The following is a 24,077-nucleotide window of genomic DNA, read 5'->3' as shown; positions in this document are numbered from 1 at the left end:
TCTTTTAATAGTTCACGTTACATCTGGTATTATTACAAACAGCCACGGAACAACGCGGCATTTTGTCAAAAATCAAGAGTAGTGTAGCTGTACCGGGACTGACATTTGACTGATGACAGAAACTCGCATCAAGCTAGTTTTACGTCAGATGCGTTCGCACGTGCCACGCCCCCATGGCATATCTCCCTTGTTTGTATGATCTGAGGTACATATACTGAGCGGCAAAAAATCTGGCCCTCAAATGTATGCAGTAATAGGTAATTTTGTACGTAGAGTGGGCCAAATTTTGTGCCGCTGAGTATATTTTATTTCACAGTAAAAACATCTGTTCATCATACGATACGTGTGTTTTGGTGCGAAAGAAATAAACCCTAACTTATTTAAAAATGTGAAACCTGGGTAACTGAGACACTAAGGGACCTGCAAATTTGTCTCTTATAGAGGTATTCCACTTACCCAGTGTCTCAGATATCCAGGTATAAATAAATTATCTGTCTGATTTACGGAGGGTTCCATTAATAAGTAGAGGTGTGAATAGAGGTTATTTCCGTTATGGAGGTGCAATTATTAAATAAAATAACGTATTTTGTAAACATCATAATTAGCTTTAACCTTTTATAATAAAAAAAATACTTTTTATAAACAGTACAAAAATGCGTAGAAAATGCGTCAACCAAAAAATCTATCATTTTAGTTTGTCTTTTTCAAGGATGTAAATTTTATCAAATATGTTTTGTCACGAATTGTTGACATTTCATAATAGATGTGCAAAGTTTCTAATGCTTTTACTGCCCATCTGTCAAATGTTAACTCCAAGTAATCGTACTATAGAGAAATAAATAAATTAACGTTATCTCAGTTGCAGAGGTCATACCTCTATAAAAAAGTATTCTTTAAAATGAAGTCTCAGTAAAAAAGGTAAAATACACTATAGAGGTAATTATGACGGTAAAATCGAAAGAACTAATCCCAGATATAGAGGTTTGTTTTATACCACTAACAGAGGTAATTCAGTGCTAAACTATCGGGACCTCACCATGAGTTCCAGCTATGAAGGTTTCTCACTCATCCAGGTCCCACTTAATTTATACTGTAATTTATTTTCTAGTTTTGCGATAAACATAAAAACAGTGAATGTATGTAACAATCGTATTTTCGTTTTTTTGATGAGAATAAATCACTAAAATATTTTTGTACAAAAAATCATTTGCAATAACTACAATATTTTTTTACTGACTGTAGTTTTTTACTGTATTTGCATTTTTATGAAAAATAAATATTATATTATATCCGTGCCAAGTTTCAATTCGATGCTATTAACCGTTAAAGAGATCTTAGTCATACCTACTTGTTAGAGACAAAATAAATGCTGCACTTCGTGAAGAAAGCAAGCCGCTTTGCACAGCGATAGTACAGGCTAAACTGAGTGATTTGACCCGCAGCAGCGGAAGTTTCACCCCTTAGGAACAGAGATGGCGCCACTTCTTTAATATATTTCAAAAAATTCTACAAGCTAAACTAATAGACCGATTTCAATGTTTAATATCTCAAATGAGAGCCTATTATATAAGTTACTTACAAAAAAATACTTACAAAATATTTACTAAAAACTTTTGTCAAAAAACGCCATCTTAAGTTTTTTTTTCTTACCTGATTGCTAGTTTTTACTTGATTGCTTAAAACATTGTATGTTGTATGCAACATGAATGGTTTAATGCATATCTATATATATTTCTGAGTTAATAACAAGTATTTTAAAAAAAACCCGACACCCATACCTTTCATACTTCACGAAATATTTAATTTTAATTGTGCACGCTTTTCTTACAAATAAATTTCAACGAAATTTTCAAGTGAAACTAGTACTCTGATTTTAATGTTTAATGATAAATTAAAAGAAGAAAGAAATTACCTAATTTATTAAAAAAATGAATAAAAAGTGTTTTCCTGGTGTTACGAAAAAATATAATTTCTTTAAAATTAGTAATTATTAAGACAAAAAATAAAAACTATACCGTTTCCGGCATAGTTGGTTCTGAGATGTAATATATATTGCTTAGTAGTTGGCGAATTTATTTAAAAATTAGCTTTTTATCTGATAGGACTACAGCTTATAGATATTTCACATTTGAAATAAAAAAGACTACTTACATCAATCTTTATCAAATATTTGAATTAAAAATTATAAGTCCGGTTCATCGGCAGATGTAGAACTGAAAAGGAAAAGTCGTTTTGAAGTACTTGTGCTATTCCAATACTACAAAATCACGGATATTTTAGACACGCACTGTGTTGCTGTGCTGTAGATTACTGTTGAATTATTTTTGTGCCTAGTTGATTATCATTAGATCTAAAATTTTGTGCTTACCTGTGGAAATCAGTGGCCAGCATACAAAATAACCCTGCATTGAATATTATATTAACTTACTTTTGATTTATACAGCCACCTTTGCAAGATTTACACTGGGCAGTGCATGGTAACCTAAAAATAAGGTAAATGGTAAGGTAAAGTAAAAATCTGGTGTTTTAAGAATAAGGGTATCAAAAATCAAGTATAATCAGCATCTTGTGTGTTGAGAATAAAATAAACTGGCAATCTGGTATTTAGAGTCTCTGGTAGAGTAACAAACTACGTGTTTCAAGTACGTCGTGTTTTGCGAGCCTGGTGTTTTCAAAATCTGGTATTATGGGAATTCGGTTTTTAAATGGAACTATGTTTTGAGAACACGTTGTTTTGGCAATCCGGTATAAAAAGAAAGACAGTAACAAGAAAATCTAGTATTTTGGAAATTTAGTATTTCAGAAATCGGGTAAATTGGCAATCTTGTATTTTGCAATTCTGGTATTTAGGGAACGAGCGATCATTATCGTCAAATTTCAGTTCAATTATTTGATGAACTAAAATAAATATAAATATTATTTTAGTTCATTGATATGGACCTCCGCAAAGTAACGCCTGATTCACTGTGACTATTTGATGATCAATATGATTTTCTAGTGATTATAATTAATTTCTAGGAAGCTATTTGTATATTGTTTGGTGATCCAGTTTTAGTGACACATCTATTATTTTGGAACCCAATATAATTATTTGATGATCAATATTATTTCCGAGTAATTTTTAAATAATATTTAGGTAACCGTTTTAATATTATTTGGTGATTCAATTTAGGTGACAGATCTACTATTTTAGGAACAAATATTATTTATTAGGTCGCCGAAAACGCATTTATTAGGTGATCAATAAAATCATACCCTTAAATAAATAGGTAAGATTAACGATTAGGTACATTTATTTGAACATCTAAGCCATAAAGTACCTTTTTTAACCGACTTCAAAAAATGAGGTTATCAATTCGGTTGTATTTTTTTTATGTTTGTTACCTCAGGACTCCGTCATTTCTGAACCGATTTGAAAATGTTTTTTTGCGTTCGTCTAGGAATATCTTCAATTAGGTCTTCAATAAGCACCAAATCAGGATCTGATGATTGGATCTTAAGGAAATCGAGGGAACTCTTCAAATGTTGTAGGGACACCTATAGTAAATTGGATATATTTAGTAGTAACTCGTGCATTTGCTCTTGAAAATCATCATTCGGTGAAGTGCAAGTGATGATGAAGACCAAAGTTGACCATCGGAGTTACTACTGAACAACAAGTATTTCACGGGTTGAATTTTAATTAACTAAGTAATTTATGGTCATTGTAACGCATATAGTAAAACGGGTGGTGAAGCACCAGGACTCCTCAATAATGAACGTCTCTGAATCGGAAAAAGCAATCTTTCGCAAAAGGTGACGAGCAGTTGATATTAAACTATTGTATCTTAGATTATTTACACAAAAAAGCGTGAAAAAAAAATTATAACAAAAAAATGAACCGACTTCAAAAAGCCATGAATATGTTTTTCAACCAGTCTGAAGTTGGTCGTTGCCTCAGCACGAGCCAGCAGGAGTGATTGAAGCCCAACATATCGTGCGTAGGTAGGTAGATGACTATAGATCCACTCCTGCTGGCTCGTCCTGAGGCACCGACCGACCTCAGACTGGTAGAAAATTATTTTCATGGTTTTTTGTAGTCGGTTCAATTTTTTGTTATAAAATTTGAAATGTCATTGGTAGTAGGTACTTATAGTACTAGGGTTTTTCACAACAGGGTCGGTATTTCCATGTTGGAATTATCCGGACCGGTAAAGAGTGTCACCTGTCAAAACGAACGAGTCAAAGACACATTTTTTATTTTTTTATTCTGATTTTATCGTAATTTGTCGGTAAAAAAATCTCTTTCGTTTTTAGGGTTTCGTACCCAAAGGGTGCCAACGGAACCCTATTACTGAGACTCCGCTGTCTGTCTGTCTGTCCGTCTGTCACAGGGCTCTATCTCTTGAGCCGTAATAGCTAGGCACTTGAAATTTTCACAGATTATGTAATACAGTGGCCGCTACAACAACAAATATTAAAAATAAAATAAAGTTACAAATTAAAGGGGGTCGTATACAAGAAACGTGTTTCATTCAGCGGTTTTTGGTTGCTACGCTGCCAAGATGACGGCCGTCAGTTGCTAGGGGCAACGCCCGTGACCCTATGTTGTTAAATGTTTAACTACTTATTAATTTGCGATTTTATTAGTGCTATTTTATAAAACCTTCTATAATTATAATAATTGTCTCTAAGACCGTGGTTTATTTTTTTGTGCAGCATTAAGACTAAATAACAATTTATGATACAAAAACCTCCGACACACACTACATACACCTCACAAAAGCCAACTTCAATGAGGGCTATCGCGTATGAATTCGCCACTAGAGGCGCTAGTGTAGCGTGAGGTCTCCGAATTGTCAAATCTCATAGTTTTTGGGTGAGCTACGCGGGTTTATTTATAATTAGAATAATTTTGTGAATATTTTGCAATATGTGAAATTAATTATGGCAAATATGCGTTCCGGGGCAATGAATGTCTGTGTTTTAAGACAGTTTTGTCTTTCGGAAACCTTTGTCCTCCCTTTTTTCCGAACAAAACGGGGACTATGCAACACTGTGGCATGTTCGATATTTTTATGGTACAGTTTTAAGGTGTATTAAATATGATTTTAATCTAAACTTTGTTTTCACGCCCGTAATAACAGACTTTGAAAGCCATACTTAAAAACCTCACGCAACAGTACGCCATCTAGTGAGATAAAAAACGATAGCCCTCATTAAGCACTCACAGCCGCTGTATGTAATGTTTTTTTACATTAAAATATGTCCGTTATAATTCATACTAAGTAACACTATATATTTACAAGGACAAAAATCTAATTCATAATAAGTACGCGCCATTCGGCCGAATTAGCGCCATTTTTATTTTTTCTGCCCCGGGCGCCGCGCCGTATGGCAAGTCTAATAGTTATTGATGTGGCTGGTGCATAATGAGAGGCATTAAAGTACGAGTGTGGTTTTATGAAACGAGCCGAAGGCGAGTTTCATACTAAGATCACACCAATGTTTTAATGCCTAATTATGTATAGCCGCATACATAACTTTATCTACATGCATATCATAAGTTTTCTATAATTGATCAGATATGGCCTGTATTTTGACTTTGACTTGACTTTGACTTGTTTTCTACAATATGTACAGATATGCATTGTTAAAAAAAGTATTACCGATACTTTAAGGTAAACATTAAGATGCACTGTACTTTAATGTGAACATTAAGATGCACCCGCAGATACCAGGTTTCTTAATAAAGGCCATTTGAAAGTTGTTTCTGAACATATAATAGGGAAGTTTTGATATGCATGTAGATAAAGCGCTATTCAGCCGGGTTAGTCTCACTTCGTCTAAAAAGCAACTGGTCTATGTAGCATGTGGTCTAAAAAGCAGCTGGTCTAAGTAGCTAGTGGTCTATAAGGCAACTGGTCTAAGAGCAAGTGGTCTATAAGGTAACTGGTCTAAGTAGCAAGTGGTCTAAAACGCAACTGGAAGCTGGTGTTAAACGCTTTTCGCCTAAAACGCAACTGGTCTAAAAATACAACTCGTCTATAACGCTACTCGTCTAAAACGCTTCTCGTCTAAAATGCAACTGGTCTAAACACAAATTAGTCTCCCTATACTCACTACCATACGTACGAAATCTTTTTGAGTAGGTTTCATTACGACTTCACACTAATATTATAAATGCGAAACTTTGTTTGTTCGTTACAATCACGCGTAAACAGCTGAACGGAATTTGCTAAAATTTTGCACGCAGGTAGGTCGGTGCAAAATTTCAGTGTGTGTCTTCTAGGATAGGACATAGAATATTTTTATCCCGGTAAAGTGTTCCTGTGGGATAAAATTAAATTAACTTACAACATCAAAAATCAATGGGAGTCAAACTGCAGGCGGAATAAACAATAAAATACACGTAATAAAGTTTGAATTTTAGATTGCTTGCTGGCATGCATACTTATGTGTGATAGTCTGATAGGATAGCTTCTACTCGAAATATGATTTCTAATAAATCCTGCAGCTTTCGTTTTTAGTTTGATAACCAGGGTGGAAGGTGAACCATCCCACCTGAGATATTTCTGGCGCAAATAGTTCGAGGGTAAAATGGGTATACTTAATTTTACCCGAGTTAAACATTCTACTTTTCATTTCGACTGTGAGGAAAATAAATTTACAGAATTATAATGTATTATGAATATGATATAAATTAATAATTACTTAGTTACTAATGAAAATATAGTAAGATAATTAAAAAATAATAATGAATTAAACAAGTATCCACTTAGACCAGCTGCTTTATAGATTACTTGCTACTTAGACCAGCTGCTTTATAGACCACTTGATAATTAGACCAGTTGCCTTATAGACCACTTACTACTTAGACTAGCTGCTTTATAGACCACTTGCTAATTGGACCAGCTTTCTTATAGACCACTTGCTACTTAGACCAGTTGCTTTTAGACCACTTGCTACTTAGACCAGTTGCCTTATAGACCACTGGCTACTTAGACCAGCTGCTTTTTAGACCACATGCTACATAGACCAGTTGCTTTTTAGACGAAGTGAGACTAACCCATTCAGCCTCCGACAGGGCGACAGCCATAGAAGATGAGAATTTAAAATTGTTCTTTATTCAAAATACTTGCACCTAGTGCTTACATTTTGGTGATATGTTTTAATTAACTTGTAATATAATGTAACTACTCGTAGTTCTTTATGTTTGTTCGGGTGGAATTAATATTTCAACTTAAATTTGAAGCGGATATCTTCAACCTATTGAGCTGAAATTTTGCATGCATGTGTAAATCCGATGACAATGCAATATTATTATGACGTAGAGCTGATCTGATGATGAAGTTAGATGTTGGCCATAGGAACTCTGTAATAAAACGACACGACCGCATCGGTTTTAGTCTCATTTGATTCGTCTTGACGATTACCTACTTTGGTAACCAGGGGCAAAAAGTACCGACAACAAAAAAGCTTGTATTAGATTTTTTTACAGAAAATGATTACTGAACTATTTGTTTTAAGACATTGTATCGAGGTGCGGAACCCTTCATGAGAGAGTTGCTCGCAGTCGCACTTGACCGATTTTTTTAAAATTAATTAATGTTACATAAAAATCTTATATTTTTTTCTGTTAATTAGAAAGGTTATTCCTATCGATAAAAAAAGTTTCAAGCGTTTCTAAAATTTTCATCCATTCCCCATTATTTAACCCGTCCAGCGACCTTGACACACTTCGCGTGTCTTAACTCCACCTGTCTGTGGGGTGCGCCAAAGTACATATAAAATTGAAAATTCGATTATTGAAACTTCGAAAATGTATCTCATACATTTTGACATCCTAATGATTTTTCTTTGAGACAATAATCATTGGGACTCCGAATTTATTATATTCATAATTTCATTCAACTTAAATACGTACCTACCTCTATTACTACAATTTATTTATACAGGATGTCCCGGAAACCGACGATATACCGTCGACAGCTGATAGCGCAGCTAATTACCTCACTCACAAACACAGTCCCAACTCTCGTCAGTGACCATAGACGAAGCAGAGCACTTGGACAAAAATATCTTCTTCTCTTCCAGAAAAAAAATATAAAAGTATTGAAAATAGTTTAAAAAGGTAAATAAAACCCCCTCAGATATTCCTGAAAGCAAAATTAAAAGATGTATTTATTTCTGTAACGAAAGATGTTAATCAACCTACAAGTATCGTTGCTAGTTAGCGTCACTTCTACTAGATGTCGCTATACCTGATCAATGATCGCCGTAGTTCGAGTGTGCTGATAGATGGCGCTAGTAGTAACGAAAATGGCTCGGTACAAACCAACGAGTACTTGCGGCAAGACAAGATTTTGTGGCCCTGGACCTGGACCTTCTGGGTATCAATTTATTTCCTTTGCGAACAAATAACTGGTAGGTCCAAATGTTAGTTGCTATCTTTCAGTATGTCTGAGTCATGTTGAATTTCTAGTTATTTATTAAGTAATGTGGAATGCGTAAAACAGTTTCAAGTACTAATCGACATTTTCAGATTAGGTTCTCCTTTTTATGTAAGTTTTATACAGTTTTCATTTTGTTTTAGAACTCGGTAACGTTAAAAAATAACCATAAACTGGGTAAAAATATTTTGTTCTGAATTTATGTACACTCGAGTTCATAAACTTGTGACCAAACATTTGATCAAAAATATCTGAACACGCTTCTACGGCGTTAACAATAGAATCGTGTTCAGATATTTTTTATGAAAATTTTGCTCACAAGTTTATGAACTCGACTGTACAAGGTACACGGGATGTATTTTACGGTTGTCCACAGACAGGTAGCGTTAGGTTAGGTACGCCACCAAATATTAGCATTCTGCAACGTTCCCTATCTTGCTTGGCTGTGTACATTACTTCCACCTACTGGCTCGTTATCTCCCCTCTAGCAGCCTCAGCCAGCGGTGCGGTGGCCCTCCAAAACTTAATCTCGCTTGTTTGCCATTCCCGTTATAACATATTGTAATTTAAAACTTTAAAGAGGTTATTAGTTGGCTCAGCTTTTATTCAGTTATGCTTTTCTAATCTCGGCTATGAATGAATATTATATATTTTCAGGAGTTCCTACTTTAAAAGAAAGCACGCTATCCTCCGGAAGTTGAGTGAAAAAGGTACCCTTATAAGATTACTTTGCTGTGCTTCCGCATGTTTATCAATCGAGGCCATTTTAGGGGTTTCGTAGTTTTACAAGGAACCCTTACAGTTTCGGAATTTCCGTCCGTCCTTCCGTCCACGGTTTAGCTAAGAGACTGCTGGTACTAGAAAATTGTAATTTTGCATGATTATATACTTTAACCACGTCGAAAAAGTACGGTACACGGTACGATGCACGGATAAAGTACGGTAGGAGGTACGTTACACAGAAAGGACACGTAAAGCAGGGATGAATTTTGTTTCATGTCTAAATTTAAAGTGTGGGGTATCGCTGAATATACATACATACTACATGTATATCAAAAATAGTAAATTTTCCAAAATTCAAATCCATTAGGTTTTAAACTGCTAACTTGTTAGCGGCAAGTTATCCGCCCCCCCCTCCCCCCCCCCCCCTACAAGCTAAACCGTTGGCTTGAAAAATCTAAAAAAAATCATGGTCATAATCAAAATTATAACTATCACAGCCTGGTAGACTTATATTCACCGTATACATGTTAGTACAGAACCCTACACTTTTTTAAATAAATATTATTAGGATTAATACTTTTAGCAGTCTTTTTGCATATCTCATGCCATGATTACACTACATAGACAATGCCTCGCAGCGGCCTTGGCCGATATAAAATATCTTAAGGGTCCAGCTCCATGAACTTCCGAGAACGAAGTGCGAGTTGGGGGCAACGGGCGGGGTGTGGGTCTCTCAGTTTTTTCCTTGCGTCTTTTGTCCTACCCATACCCATCGTCAATTATAAACGCGACATTAAATACTTTGTACAGTCGAGTTCAGAAACTTGTGAGCAAAAATTTGATCAAAAATATCTGAACACGCTTTTTTTTTTTTTTTTTTATACGACTGGATGGCAAACGAGCAAGTGGGTCTCCTGATGGTAAGAGATCACCACCGCCCATAAACATCAGCAAACCAGGGGAATTGCAGATGCGTTGCCAACCTAGAGGCCTAAGATGGGATACCTCAAGTGCCAGTACTTTCACCGGCTGTCTTACTCTCCACGCCGAAACACAACAGTGCAAGCACTGCTGGTTCACGGCAGGATTAGCGAGCAAGATGGTGGTAGCAATCCGGGCGGACCTTGCACAAGGTCCTACCACCTGCTTCTACGCAAGAGAGTCGTGTCAGATATTTTTTGATGAAATTTTTACTCACAAGTTTATAAACTAGACTGTACCAATGTACTTATAAGTAGTTAAAATCAAGGTTTCTCGGGATAGGATACCGTGCATTGTTGAAGACTTGAAATGGTCCAGCCAGATCATCGTCATTATCATGGTCATGGTCAAAGTAAAATGGTAACAGAATAGGCGACTCTTAGACAGGAGGTCTTTAGCGCATTTATCTCACAAATTAGGCCCACAGGGCCTTAAATATTGACGAAGTCGCAATCCAATTGTCGTTCGGGTACCAAATACCTTCGAGTGCTTTATTGTTACTTACTATAAATCATTCAAAAAAATAAAACCAATCACACGGCATTACTTTCCATTCCAGTCATAAGTCTCATTTCGTTAATATTTCCTTATTGATTTGATTTTGTACGCCATTTTGCAAAACGGTACCTACATAAAACATCTACGGCGCGACAAAAGTTAGCTGTGAGCCTGTGATATGGCTCGTGCCGTTGCTCTGCGTGTTGATATCACAGTAGCATCAGCAAAGTAGGTAGCTATCCAATATCAAACTATAATTATAGAAAAAAGTTTTTACATTTTATGATCCTAAGGGCCTGACTCACCACTTGTCGACTAACTTTAAGTGACGGATATCAGTGATGCCGTCTCTGTTTGTTTTTTCCGAATAAACAAAGACGGCATTACTTTTATCTGACACTTAAAGTTAGTCGGTAAGTGGTGAAACAGGCCCTAAGAGTTGCATTTGTTGTTGCTCGCAATTTCATCTGCACCCCATGATGGTAACTTAAGCTCTTTCCCAGGATAAAAGTAGCCTTGTCTATGTTAATCCAGATAAGGCTAACTTTTTATCTGAAAAAGAACACGTAAAGTTTACACTTACTTTTCCCTAGAACTACCTTTGGTACATGGGTACCCATGGGCTGCCCATGGGGGCAGTGGTGATCATTTCCCATCAGATGGCCCACGTGCTCGTTCGCAAATCTCTCGGGTCTCTTAATAAAAAAAAACACAATAACATAAACTCGCGCAGAAAATCTTCCGGCTATTCTCCAGCAGGTAGAGAAGCCTACATCAGACGTAGTCCAAATCGCAGTTGCTTACGGTGTTAATAGGCTCATGTTGCTGTAACAGTGGGTTGTAAAGTTGTATATATGAGAAGGAAGCAGGTGGGGTTTTATCCGGTCCGTGATCGTGACGGCGGCGGGTGCCGAGGCCGCGTGTCCATTGTCACATTGAATGTATCGAATAACCAAAGCGTCACGCGCGGCCCAAGTCGTACAATACGCACTGCTTTGTTGTCAAGTTAGCGTGGTTAAATCAATTTCTTACGGACACGTTCCTTACGAGTGCATCTAGTGTCGCTCCATAATAAATACTAAGTCATTCATTAGCATGAATCCCCATGAAATACCCTTCTGAAATTTTAATCAGGCCTTGGCTAAATATAATGTTTCGATGTTGCTGTAGCTTAAATGTACGTCTAATAATCATTATTTTCATTATAAAATCATATCTAGTACATCGGTGGAGTGAACCATACAGAACTATGGCCTCGAAAAGTTCCGTTGTGCAGGCTTGGTTTATTAGTCTGTCACACAACACAATTTTTTCTAACTATTTTTAACCATCTACGGGCTATAATATTAAATAAATAAAAATCATGGGACACTTGACACCAATTGACCTAGTCCCAAACTAAGTAAAGCTTGTACTATGGATACTAGGCAACGGTTAAACATACTTATATATGTAAAGTACATACTTAAATACATAAACATCCAGGACCCGAGCTTCGTATTATTCATACAAATATCTGCCCCGGCCGGGAATCCAACCCGGGACCTCATGCTTCGCACTTGGCCATCTGGTCCTCAAATGTTAACCTCTTTGAACTTCGCCCTCCGAGAAATTCCTTAATCACCCTAAGGTTCTTAACTGATAACGGCTTTAAAAATTATTAAAGACTCTTTTCCCTTTCAAGTCAATGTGACAGTCAGAATAATAGTTTGATGTTCTACTCATATACTTTTAATAGGCGAAGTTTAATTTCATCAAGCAACCTCTGTAGTCCGCATGAGCAAAAATAAGGGCCGCGTTAAATTTATTTCTTTGACTAAACGCCAAACGCTGCGAAGGGCGGGTTTTGAACGGTGCGAGAGTTACGATTTAAATTACGCAGTTTCTATCAAAACAGTCCCTACTAGAAATGGCTACTGTATCGAAAATCGTCGGCAAAGGTCTGCGCAGAGATCTGAAAAGAGATAAAGAAAACCGGCCAAGTGTGAATCGGACTCGCGCACCGAGGATTCCGTATGTCTCAGAAATAATAGGCAAAAGAAAAAAATCAAATATAATGGTATTACTTGTAAGATTATACTTTAGTACATTGTGCATCAAGGGGCCTAAGAAGGGGATTACTAACGAGAGTCTATTAGAAGCCCGACGCCGGCGGCGAAGGGCTTTTAATGACTCGAGTTTGTAATCCCCTTACGGCCCGTGATACACACAATGATTTTCATCACATTGTGAGGAAAAAAATGCAAAAAAATATTTTTTTGTGTCCAAACACTTCACAGGTCGGCAAAAGAAAGGCGCTAAGAAAACAACTGAATAAAATAATGTCTACCCGCCAATACAGGGGGCTACTACAAAATTCGAAAATCGAAGTTCGTATCGTACCGTCCCTCTCACTCTCGTATTAAATAATATTAGCGTCAGGAAAACGATATGAACTTCCATTTTCGAATTTAGTAGTGGCCCCCCTGATTGCCACTTTCGTACACTTTTTTCGAGTCGTCTGCCATAGATAATGCTAAGAACTGTGTTTAGTTAAGAATTCAAATGGTTACGGCCAGATTTTTCCAGCTTGCTAGAAATATTTACTAAAATTTTTGCAAAACAATTTGATATAAATTTAAAATATAAAAATGACGAAGTTTCATGAAGCGTGGCAAATTTTTATGGGGTAAAATTATAGTTCCCGCGGGAACAATTGAGGCCATTGTCCTTTAGTTTACAGGCATGGAATAACATTATTGACGAGCAAGTGTGATGAAAAATAATAAACATTCCACTAAATTTTAAGTTAAGAGGTCAATAGTTTAAAAATTCTTCGTAACAAATTTTTGTAATCTCATTATGTTGTTTTCCAATATTTTTAAAACAGAAATGCGAAATTCATCTACTCAACGAGCTCTTAACAACGATACTCAATTCAATGGGGTAGGTCAACTTTTTTTCACCCTCACCGTTAGCTGCATGGTAGGCTTTTTTCTTTGCCCGCCATACTTAAAGAAATGTTCTTATTTTTATTGTCCATCTTCTTCCCACCATATCTCGTGAAATATTGATCTTGGAGACAAAATGTATAGAATCTTTTTTGTAGAGAATTTTATGTTGATTACTTGTGTCTTAAAAATTTTTTTGCTGTGGGTCAGCGTTTACGAGTTATTTACGAAAAGCTAAAAAATGGGACATTTACACCCAAGTTAGCTCCACACCCACCCATCAGTAGTTTTAGTATGTGGTTTAAAACACCATTCCCTACAACTATGCCAAAATTCGCTCATACACGATTTTTTCCCCTGAGAGGCTTAAAAACTTTAATTTTTTTAATTGTTTTTGACAATTGGTAGGTACCTATGAGTTTGGGTACTAATCTACACTAATTAATTTACCTTTCTTCCCCGCTAAAACCGTGCTCCACAGTCTTAAACTGCGCTTATCTTATGAAAAATTAAGGACTGTAGCTCCAAGCGTTTGACTGTAAAACCTGTTTGACATAGGACAGACAGATGGACACGTGACAAAAAACTAACATACAGAAATATTCACCTTACTTGAACATGCGTCTATTGGCGATTAAGTGATTAAATTGACTAAGAAGCGGAATTTTAACAAGTAATTCTCATGAAGATGTTAAAGGCGCTCAAATAATTTACGGGACTTAGAAAAGTAGCATCCAGAAATATGCAACTTACTTGACCATGCGTTCACTGGCGAATAACCATAGTCCAGGAAACATGAATTGACCATCTGTAAGTCACTAACTAGGTACATAACAAGTTACCAATCTAGACACGCGGCAGTGTGTCAAGTGTCAAGCCAAGTTGAAGCTAACATAACTGGCGAGCAGCACCGTGTGTAATTTTACCCGAACCATTTGGAGAATTGGATTCACTTTTGACCCCTCATAAATCAAAAACTATTTCACATAAACATGTCAAATTTGGCTCATTTATTGAGACTTGCGAGTTACACATATACTTCAAATTTCATACACACACCTCAAACAGTGATTTAGATATTAACGTTCAAAAACCGTAATTTTATCACTGACTCACCTATATGATAATCTGTGTAGACACTTCCAGCCTAATTTGATAATTCATCTGACTCACCTATATGTAGATCAAAACTCTAATTCAGTTCCAGATAATGTAGAAAGTTCCAATTTGACATCCAGATAGGTAATTGGGAGAACACAAAGAAATAAATCAGAAACTAGTAAATTTTTATCATTTAATTTTAATTTTTAAATTAAATTATTTCTGTACAACTAACCTAACCAACAAAAAGTTGGGAAACCCCCTTTTGCTCCTTTGTCTCTTCAAAGTTCAATATTTCCAAAACGGCTTAACCGATTCTGATACAACATGTCTAAGAACCATCACTAGAAAACCTGCTTACAAATAAAAAAACGCATTCAAATCGGTCCACCCGTTTATTTTTTATTTTTATTTTATTTATTTATTAAGGATCACCAACACATAATACATCATACAAAAACATAAATATCGAGTAGAAGAGATTCCAGGTATAGGTTTATCTAATTATAGGTAACCACAACTAACTTCTGTTTCATCGAACATGCAAAGAAAAAAAAATACATGTGCTATAAGTATTTTAAGTTAACACATAAAAGTTACGATGCCACAGACAGACACACAGACTTACAGACACATAGCGGCCAAACTTATAACACCCCTCTTTTTGCGTCGGGGTTTAAAATGTAATGATATCCCACAAAACATAAATGTAAAATGTAAAATGTTCAATCATCTAAATATATAAAACTCAAAGGTGACTGACTGACATAGTGATCTATCAACGCACAGCCCAAACCACTGAACGGATCGGGCTGAAATTTGGCATGTAGGTAGATGTTATGACGTAGGCATCCGCTAAGAAAGGATTTTTCGAAATTCCCACGGGATAGTGAATAAATGGGATTTGTATTTTCACTTTTAATTAATGACCCTATTTCCGTAACTATAATTATTAGGGACTTCAAATTTGGCATGCAGGTAGATAATACTAATAGGTAAAAACTGTTTCAAAGATTTTCCGAATATCCCACGGGATAAAACGAATAAAGAGAATTTTATATAGCAACTGAATCAGAAAACGCATAAGCTAATGCAATAAAACTGGGGACTGGAGATTTGGCAAACTGATGTAAATCTGGTAACAATTATTTAGCAGTGACATCCTGCTCATCCTGGCGAGGATCGTCTCCGTAGAAGGGAACTCCTCAAAAGTTAATGGCACACGCAAAAGATTTTACATGATTGTTAAATTTCAATGACAATGCTTTTATATTATATACACCGCCTGATGCTGCAGCCAGGGTCGTCTTCTGATGACGGAACTCCTCAAGGGCTGACAGCATAGATACGAAATTTTACATGTACGTTCAACGAGCTGACACAATTACTTTGCCCACGCGCGACCTTTATGATAGCTACTTTTGTGACCATGCAATGTGTGTTCATGCAGTTCCTCCATCTCCACACTGTAAGAACACACAAATCACACAAATCCATCTAGCACCACCACTGACGCGTTTCGAACTCAACCAGAGCTCATTTTCGGAGCAACACAACCGTTCAGCATGCTACGGTGTGAAATTTGGCATAGATGGACCTAAAGTAATGCAGAGGTGCACTACTTTACAATTTCTCGGGATATAATCCTATATGGTGTATGAAATCGCGGGCAAAAGAAACGCGTAGTACTTTAACGTTTTCTAAAATTTCAACTCTGAATCAGCGAAGCAGGGTTTCAAAGCTGGTAAGAATCATAATTAATTACGTATGTAGGTTGATTTTTGTATTACAAAATTTGCACCATCTGTCTAAAAGAAAATCTGTCCGTATTTGTATTTCCATGTAATCCTCCGAAAATTAATCAAAACACGAAAAAAGGATCGCAGAAAGTAAATGTATATTACTCCAAATTTAACGCGAGCGAAGCTGCGGGCAAAACCTAGTATTATGATATATGCCTTGATTGTTGACTTAAACGACAAAAGAAGTGAGATCTACAGTTCTTTCATTGTAGCATGGTGCGGGTCACACTTGATGCACGTTTCGTTTTAGTCAAAAAAAGTTGTTGCGTTCTCAATATATGGAAGTATATTTCAGTTGTAGCTTGAATATGACTGGCGCAAAATATTTGAACATAAAGAACTATGTTAAAATATGTTATGCGAAATATGTATATTATAATATGTATGCTATACGAAATAAATTTCAGCTATCAGATTTTTATAATCAATAAATTAAATTCAAAGCACAATTAAATGAAGAAACGTAGTATGCATGTAACGTAACGTTAAGTGATGGGACCTAATGGATCTTGAGTTATATAGATACTTATTAATTGGTGTAACGAATATTCTTGCAAACTCCGTTTAGCCTTACTTAAGTGGCCAAAAATATTCCAGGCTAGAATTTCACTAATATTCTCATAAAAAATAGCGTAATAATCGGATTAATGATTACATTAATTATGATTAAGATTTAAAATTATTATTTTTATCGACTCAAGTTTCGACACTTTGACTCTCTAGTCTTGTGATATTGCTAGCTGTCACCCGCACCATGCTACAATGAAAGCACTGTAAATGGGTGCCAAGTGCCAAGGTGCCTAGTTCAATGGTCAGTCTTAAAATCGTGTACCTTAATTAGGCCACTCGGCACGGCCTTGTGGCTGAAACACGATACTCGTCTTCAAGACCCCCTCGATAAACAACGGTTGTATAAAATACTATTTCTGTTATTGATATAGAATAGGAACATCGATAAAAATGGTAAAACATAAGTGGTTCACTAAACGTAACTATATAAGTTTATCAAACATTTACATTTGAACTTCTTGCGTGATATGATGTTTTAGCTACAAATGCTTGTATGTGTGGGTACATTGTAAGTAGGTAAGTACATTGTGTGCACTATTACAAATGGACAGATAAGGTGTAAATATACTACTGCGCATTTGTTAGACAGTCGTGTCTAAGGTATTCCGTGGACGAGCCCCCGGCCTTCTGTTCTTGTCATCACCTACTCTCATTGTTTAATCAGAAGAGAGCACTAAATAGATAAGATAAAAATGGCTTCTAGCAAACCGATTACACTCACCTAACTCTGACATTAAATACATATGTAAACATTAAAGAAAGTCATACTTGAAAGACTGACAGGCCCTTTGGCCAATGGTAAATATTTTGAACCAAAACGAATTAAAATGATTTTTCAGGGTTCCGTATTAACCCTTTACCAGGCCCCTAAGAACTAGCGTGTCTTCATACGTTCTTATATACTGTTACAACCGTATTGAACGCCTTGTAAAAAATGTATTTACGAAAGTCGGAGATGTTCCTTTAAACCAGAAATAAAAATGTGGGTTACAGTTGTTCCATCGCCTGTCTAAGTAATTAACTGTCATACTCGATTTTGTCTTATTATATTCTTGAGCAGGCGAAGGGATATATTCCTCCCACAATCTACTACGAAACATTATATTAATCACTGAAAACATTATTTTATGACCTTCATTCACGGCACGCTTTAAAATCTAATAATGTATCTTTTATGACATGACAAGACAATTTATCGGGCCATGGGACGAATAGCTCCCGCACAGTTAAAGTCTAATAAGGCCATGGGATAATGTCAACCCACATCCTAATTCTGCACAATAATGCATGAATAATTAGCAATGTTTACGATTACATTACCTTTCAACACTCAAAATCTACAAAATATAAAAAAATTGTTCGACCTATGTACTTCTGTTTCATAAAAATTAAGGAAAGTGTTCTAATTTCTCCGTAGTTTACTGAAATTGGAGTTCAAGTGAATTTAAACGGCTGCCAAAGATATTTACGCGATTTAGAAGCGTGTTGTGAATGAAGATCATAAAATACTATTTTCAGGGATTGACAAAATATTTTGTAGGAGGTTTGGAGTTAAAACCTGACTACGGTAACCGATATAAGATGCGGGAGGAATATATCCCTTCGCCTAGTAAAGGGTTAAAATTGTTTTACTTTTAGCTCGTGGATTTATCATTTTTCAAGTCTATCACACAATTGGGTACCCAGATTTCTGGGATCGTCCATATTATAATTTTTAATATCGACATAAGACTTAAAATGTAGCTCACTCCTGTACATAGATTTTTTTAACCGACTTCAAAAAAAGGAGGAGGTTATCTATTTGTTTTTTTTTAAATTTATATTTTATGTGTTTTTACCTCAGAACTCCGTCATTTATGAACCGAATTGAATTTTTTTTTGCATTCATCTAGGTATGCCTTCAATTAGGTCCCATAAGCAACAAATTAGGATCTGGAAATCGGAGGAACTCTTCAAATATTGTAGGGACTGTTTTATATATATAGCTTGTGACACACAGAGATAGTGTAGATTTCCAACGGTGACAGAATTTTTTTAATCGGTCCAGTAGTTTCGGAGCCTATTCAATACAAACAAACAAAAAAAAACTTTTAAAAATAATAGTATAGAATATAGATAAGAGTTGTTGAAACCCTTCAACTTTAAAAAGGTTGAGGATGACAATGTAAGTCATTATTTCAAGAAGGTTCACGAGTGAGTTGCAAGCAAATGCCACTGGAATTTCAAAAAGACACACTCACGTCACACACACACACACACACAAACATCACGCCTGTATTCCCAAATGAGGTAGGCAGAGCACACGAAACGTTACCGCTTCGGAGCCACTTTTAGCAATTTTAGGTTTTTAGTTTGACAAAAACGGTACAATAGTGACAGGTTGCTAGCCTGTCGCCTACGGTATACCTTAACCTATATTCTCAGTCGCCTCTTACGACATCCACGGAAGAAATGGAGAGGTGTAATTCTAACCCGACACCACACGGGTCAAATTTCAAAATGAACTTTAATAATTAGACAAATCACGACAGTAACAAAATTTGGTTTACTAATAATTCGGCGAATATCGTTATACGTTGCGAAAAGGTAGTACTCGACAAAATTTAGAAAATAATTAATAAAATGGTTAAGAGACAAATGTTTTTACAGTGTAAAGGATTTTTTAGAACATAACAATAATAACTAGGAAATAATTGGTATTGCTTTCTTGATTATGTGATATTTTATTATGACATGAAAATATTTAAATTAATAATATATATTATTGTAATTGTTTTTATTAATTCTCTGACATGTTTATGTCATTTTAGCTTCACATTTAGTTTAAGGACGATTAATTTTGCATGCCTTAAAATAGCGAAGTGTGTGTTCTATAACACGAATAACTAACATCAATGTAATCCCACGCTTAATGCAAATAAATTCAATTTCATTTCAACAATACATTAACCGAAGTCAGTACTGAGCCACCTTCCACGTCAGTTAAGTTTGCCACTAACAGGGAATCTGAAAAATAAATTTATCTGGATATGGACGATTGTGATGTAATTCGAAGACTGGTGTACATATGATTTTTACATAATATTTTATGAACTACCGACACTAAAATCATTAAAAGGTAAATTGAGATTTTTTAAAAATTTCAATTCACAATTGGGATGCACCAAAAAAAAATAACCTAGAGTTTTTGTTTTATTTTTGGGAAGAATAGGATATTTTAAGATACCATTCTCATCGATTTTGAATTTGGATGAGTATTTAATCCCTACTATATATAATATTATAAATGCGAAAGTAACTCTGTCTGTCTGTTACGCTTTCACGTCGAAACCACTGAACCGATTTTGATGAAATTTGGTATATAGGAAGTTTGAACCCCAACAATCAACATAGGATACCTTTTATTCCGGTAGAGGGCGCCACCGCGCGATTACCTAGATCCGCGAAGATGAAGTTGCGGGCATAAGCTAGTTTTTTATATTTTTATTACGATATACGCTAGATGACGTCACAGTGAGACAGCCACGTTCCAATACCTGGAAAAATTCAGATCGTACCAAGATCGTACATAACATAATCTGTGGCATTACGATGTGACAATAATACAAGCACGGTTTAGGGTCCTAAATGAACCATGACAAATAGTTCTATTTATTTCTCTTCTTTTAGCTTCGATTATTCCTAGTTTAATGGTGTGATTCTGTACGTCAGTACTATTATATATTCTGTGGTCTGGTACAGTACATCAAAGTTCTTCGTTATAGTCGTTTACTTTTATCCGACTGGATTTGTCAAATATGACGTGACAGAAGAGCTCTGCTGCTTCCTGATTGATTGAAATTAGTTAATACCAAACCATTCTGGTGCCTTGTGATTGTGATTCGTTAAATTAATTTGATTAATCACAGACAATTAATTTGGACGATGTTAATTTCATGTTGGTGTTTTTGTAGCGTTTATTGACGAATAAGTTAACATTTACATTGATTGGAAGACAGTATTTTATCCAGTAGGTACTACTCAATTTTTTTAAATGTCTATGTTAATTTAAGAAAATTTTAAACGAACTACAAAAAATTTTACTCTCCTACTAAACAAGCTATAAACTACTTGTAAGAAAGAGATAATTTAGCAATATGTTTATTTATAATTTTAAGATATTGGTTAGTGTCACTATTTTGACTCGCGGGACAAGTATTGTATTGTGGACAATTAATACATACTTAATTAAGTCTTTTAAAATCTCATCCTTTAATTAAACCACTCGACCAATCCTTTCGGCTTAGACACAGTACTTTTAAGACCCCTCATTATGCAGCGGTTGAATAAAATATTATATTAATTCTGAAACTTCTTAACTTCATTGCGCGTATTAGTTGAAACTATATTTTTTAGTTTCAATTACGAACTTGTTTGTGCTAAAATATGTATAACAAAGGATAGGAATAAGTTATATAATTGATTGCTTAATTAAAGTCGTATCCAAAAATGTCTTATATTTTGATCGTCAGTAGTAGTAACTAGCTTTCATCGTCGTCGTGTGGTAAGTATTTGGACTTTTTAATTCAAATCGCGACCTTCTTGTATTCCATAATAATATAAGTCCATACTATAGTTATCGCGATCAATTATTTCATGTTATGTTCGTCAGCATTTGATTATTTTAACCAGAGTTTCCTCTTGTAAAAACATCCCTCTCTTGAGAAGACGATGTGCAGGCGGCAGAGTAGCGTACACTACAGTGCAGCTGCGCTATATCACATCATTGACTACCACTTTAGTTAATGCTTCCATTTTCTACGTCAATCGTACAATTACCTATATTACGATAGTCTCATATATGTATCGATTCGATACTAAACGGCAACTATTGATAATGACACATAACCTTAAGTCTCCTTCATATAAAACTTGTTTAATCGTTGCGATATCTTTGGCAATTGCACTGTATCTCTGATAAGTTAATATCAATATGTGATGGTCAGGATTCCGCTATCGGTCTCGATTAAAACACTCCAGTCATTGCATTAGACGAACAGTAATTTATAAGGCCCAAAACCTTTATTTTTCCTAAAACATAGGTTAGTCAAGAGTTGCTTAAATCATAATTAAATGTATACATAATCTCCAGTGCTTCATTATTTTAATGGACTAAAAATCTAATAAACGAGGAGGTTACTTTTAGTTTTAGGCGTCGTATCAAAATTTCTGACGATATACCAGTGGCGTCTTCTTGGTTACACTACGACTTATGAATGACCAAGAGGTTTAGTGAGACCCTTACATGAATAATTACAATTACGAATACTTACGGGTATGTATATGTTATGTGTTTTCACAACTTATTTTAGTTTCTGTGATTCATACTTTTGGGGCGGGTATAACCTTTTACTACAACATGAGTTAAAATCTATTCATTAATGAGACCGTCTTTCAGCATTATGCTGAGCCAGTGTCCTATTCACAACCGCAATGACACATACTTTCCTACGTGTTGTCTATTTGTACTTAATACTATTGTTGTGTCTTGTGTTGTGAATAAATGTATTTTCTTTCTTTCTTTTCTTTCTTTAACTTTCAGGCCAATCATGTGACAAAAATATGAGTTCTAGAAATATCAATAAGCTTGTCGGTATTTTGGAAGATGATGACATCATGGAAGTTTGGAGCACGTCAATCGAGTGAGTAGGAAGGAAAGCAGTTCACTGAGTGATGAGCCGAATAAGGAAATTGCGTATTAGATATGCTGCCAGTTTAGTGACAAACTTCCTAAGTAGATCATAAGAAAATACATTTCTATCTGACAGTGTTTCCATTTTAAAATATGCTAACACTTTTCTGAGAAGCTATGTTTGCTCGCGCACATCGGGTAGTCGTGTACACATATTATGAGGCAAACTTGTCAAGATAACAGTTGAGTGTTTGTATAGTCCATACAGCTATTGTTCGATATGGAGGCAAGAGAAGGTTCACGTTCTTTATTATTGTCTCGTTGATTTAAATTACTGTGAACACTGCAAATTCTTATTTTGTAATAATTTCAAACAGGTACTAAACGTTCAAATTGTATCTTTTTTAATTATCTTTACTATAAATTTTTTGCACATAATGTGTAATGTAGTTTCAAAATATAGGCTTATCTAATCCTTTAAAAATATGTACTACAGACTCTTATTCCGACGTAATAAGGACGTGGTAACATATTTTCGAGTGGTTAAATTAGATACATATATTTTTACACTTGATTGAATGTATGTAAGTATATCGGTAATCAAAAACTGTCTTCCATTGACTTGCAGTATTTTCCCAGGGAGGTCTGAGCTCAGTACTATTTATTATGCTTATTCAGGGATCTTAATAAGTTTTCTCATATAAAAATCTAACGAAAAATCCAATCATTTAAATGGCAAGAGAAATAATTCATCGGTTCTAAATTTCATCAGAAACATTTTTTTATAGTTAGATATTGATGATTCGATAGGTACCTGTACTGTCATATTACGCGCACTCCATTACAACTGAATTTATCTTAAATATTAATTGCAAAAAATCGCACATACGAGTATGACTAGTAGACGGGGCTTGTTTTATAAACACTTACCTACGATCTAGTCATATCATCCTTGGTAGGTAACTACCTGTGCTACAGCATTTGCTGGCAATATAATGCAAAACAGAAATCGGTTAAAGAAATATTTGTTGTAAAAAAATAGTTATTTGTGCAACAAGAGAGTAAAGTTGTTTCTTGTTGTGTGTAAGCGAAGGATTCTATGATTGAATCACGAGCGTAGCGAGTGATTCTAGGTTAGAATCCTGAGAGCAGTGAGGGATTCAAACACACGAGATGCAAAAAAACTTTGGTCTCATGTGACACATACAACTTTTCACCTCAGCAGCAGCGAGAACATAATTTAAAGGTTAGAATGAAACCACATATACCTACCTATTTACAAAATCAATACAAAACTTTAAAATATCCGATATAATAATCCGATTATTAAGAAACAAATATAAAAATCACATTTAAAACCTTTACTCAA

At 35.3% G+C, this 24,077-nt stretch overlaps 1 protein-coding gene across 10 annotated transcripts in view; it reads left to right on the top strand.

Moving 5' to 3' along the window:
* Positions 1 to 24,077, top strand: part of mtd (TLD domain-containing protein mustard) — a 181,079-nt gene that overhangs the window by 25,373 nt on the left and 131,629 nt on the right. Inside the window, exons 1-2 of one of the 10 annotated variants that reach the window (XM_074089928.1) lie at positions 22,138 to 22,351; positions 22,619 to 22,718. The exons of the other annotated variants lie outside the window; for them this stretch is intronic. Coding sequence (XP_073946029.1) covers positions 22,639 to 22,718 — 80 coding nt within the window. The 5' untranslated portion in view covers positions 22,138 to 22,351; positions 22,619 to 22,638. Of the gene's footprint in view, positions 1 to 22,137; positions 22,352 to 22,618; positions 22,719 to 24,077 lie in introns of those variants that run through there. 10 annotated transcript variants of the gene reach the window in all.

The sequence above is a fragment of the Choristoneura fumiferana genome, chromosome Z (genome assembly GCF_025370935.1).
Source record: "Choristoneura fumiferana chromosome Z, NRCan_CFum_1, whole genome shotgun sequence".
Classification (NCBI taxonomy): domain Eukaryota; kingdom Metazoa; phylum Arthropoda; class Insecta; order Lepidoptera; family Tortricidae; genus Choristoneura; species Choristoneura fumiferana.
Note: the sequence above shows the minus strand (reverse complement) of the source record. Positions and strands in the feature narration are given on the sequence as shown.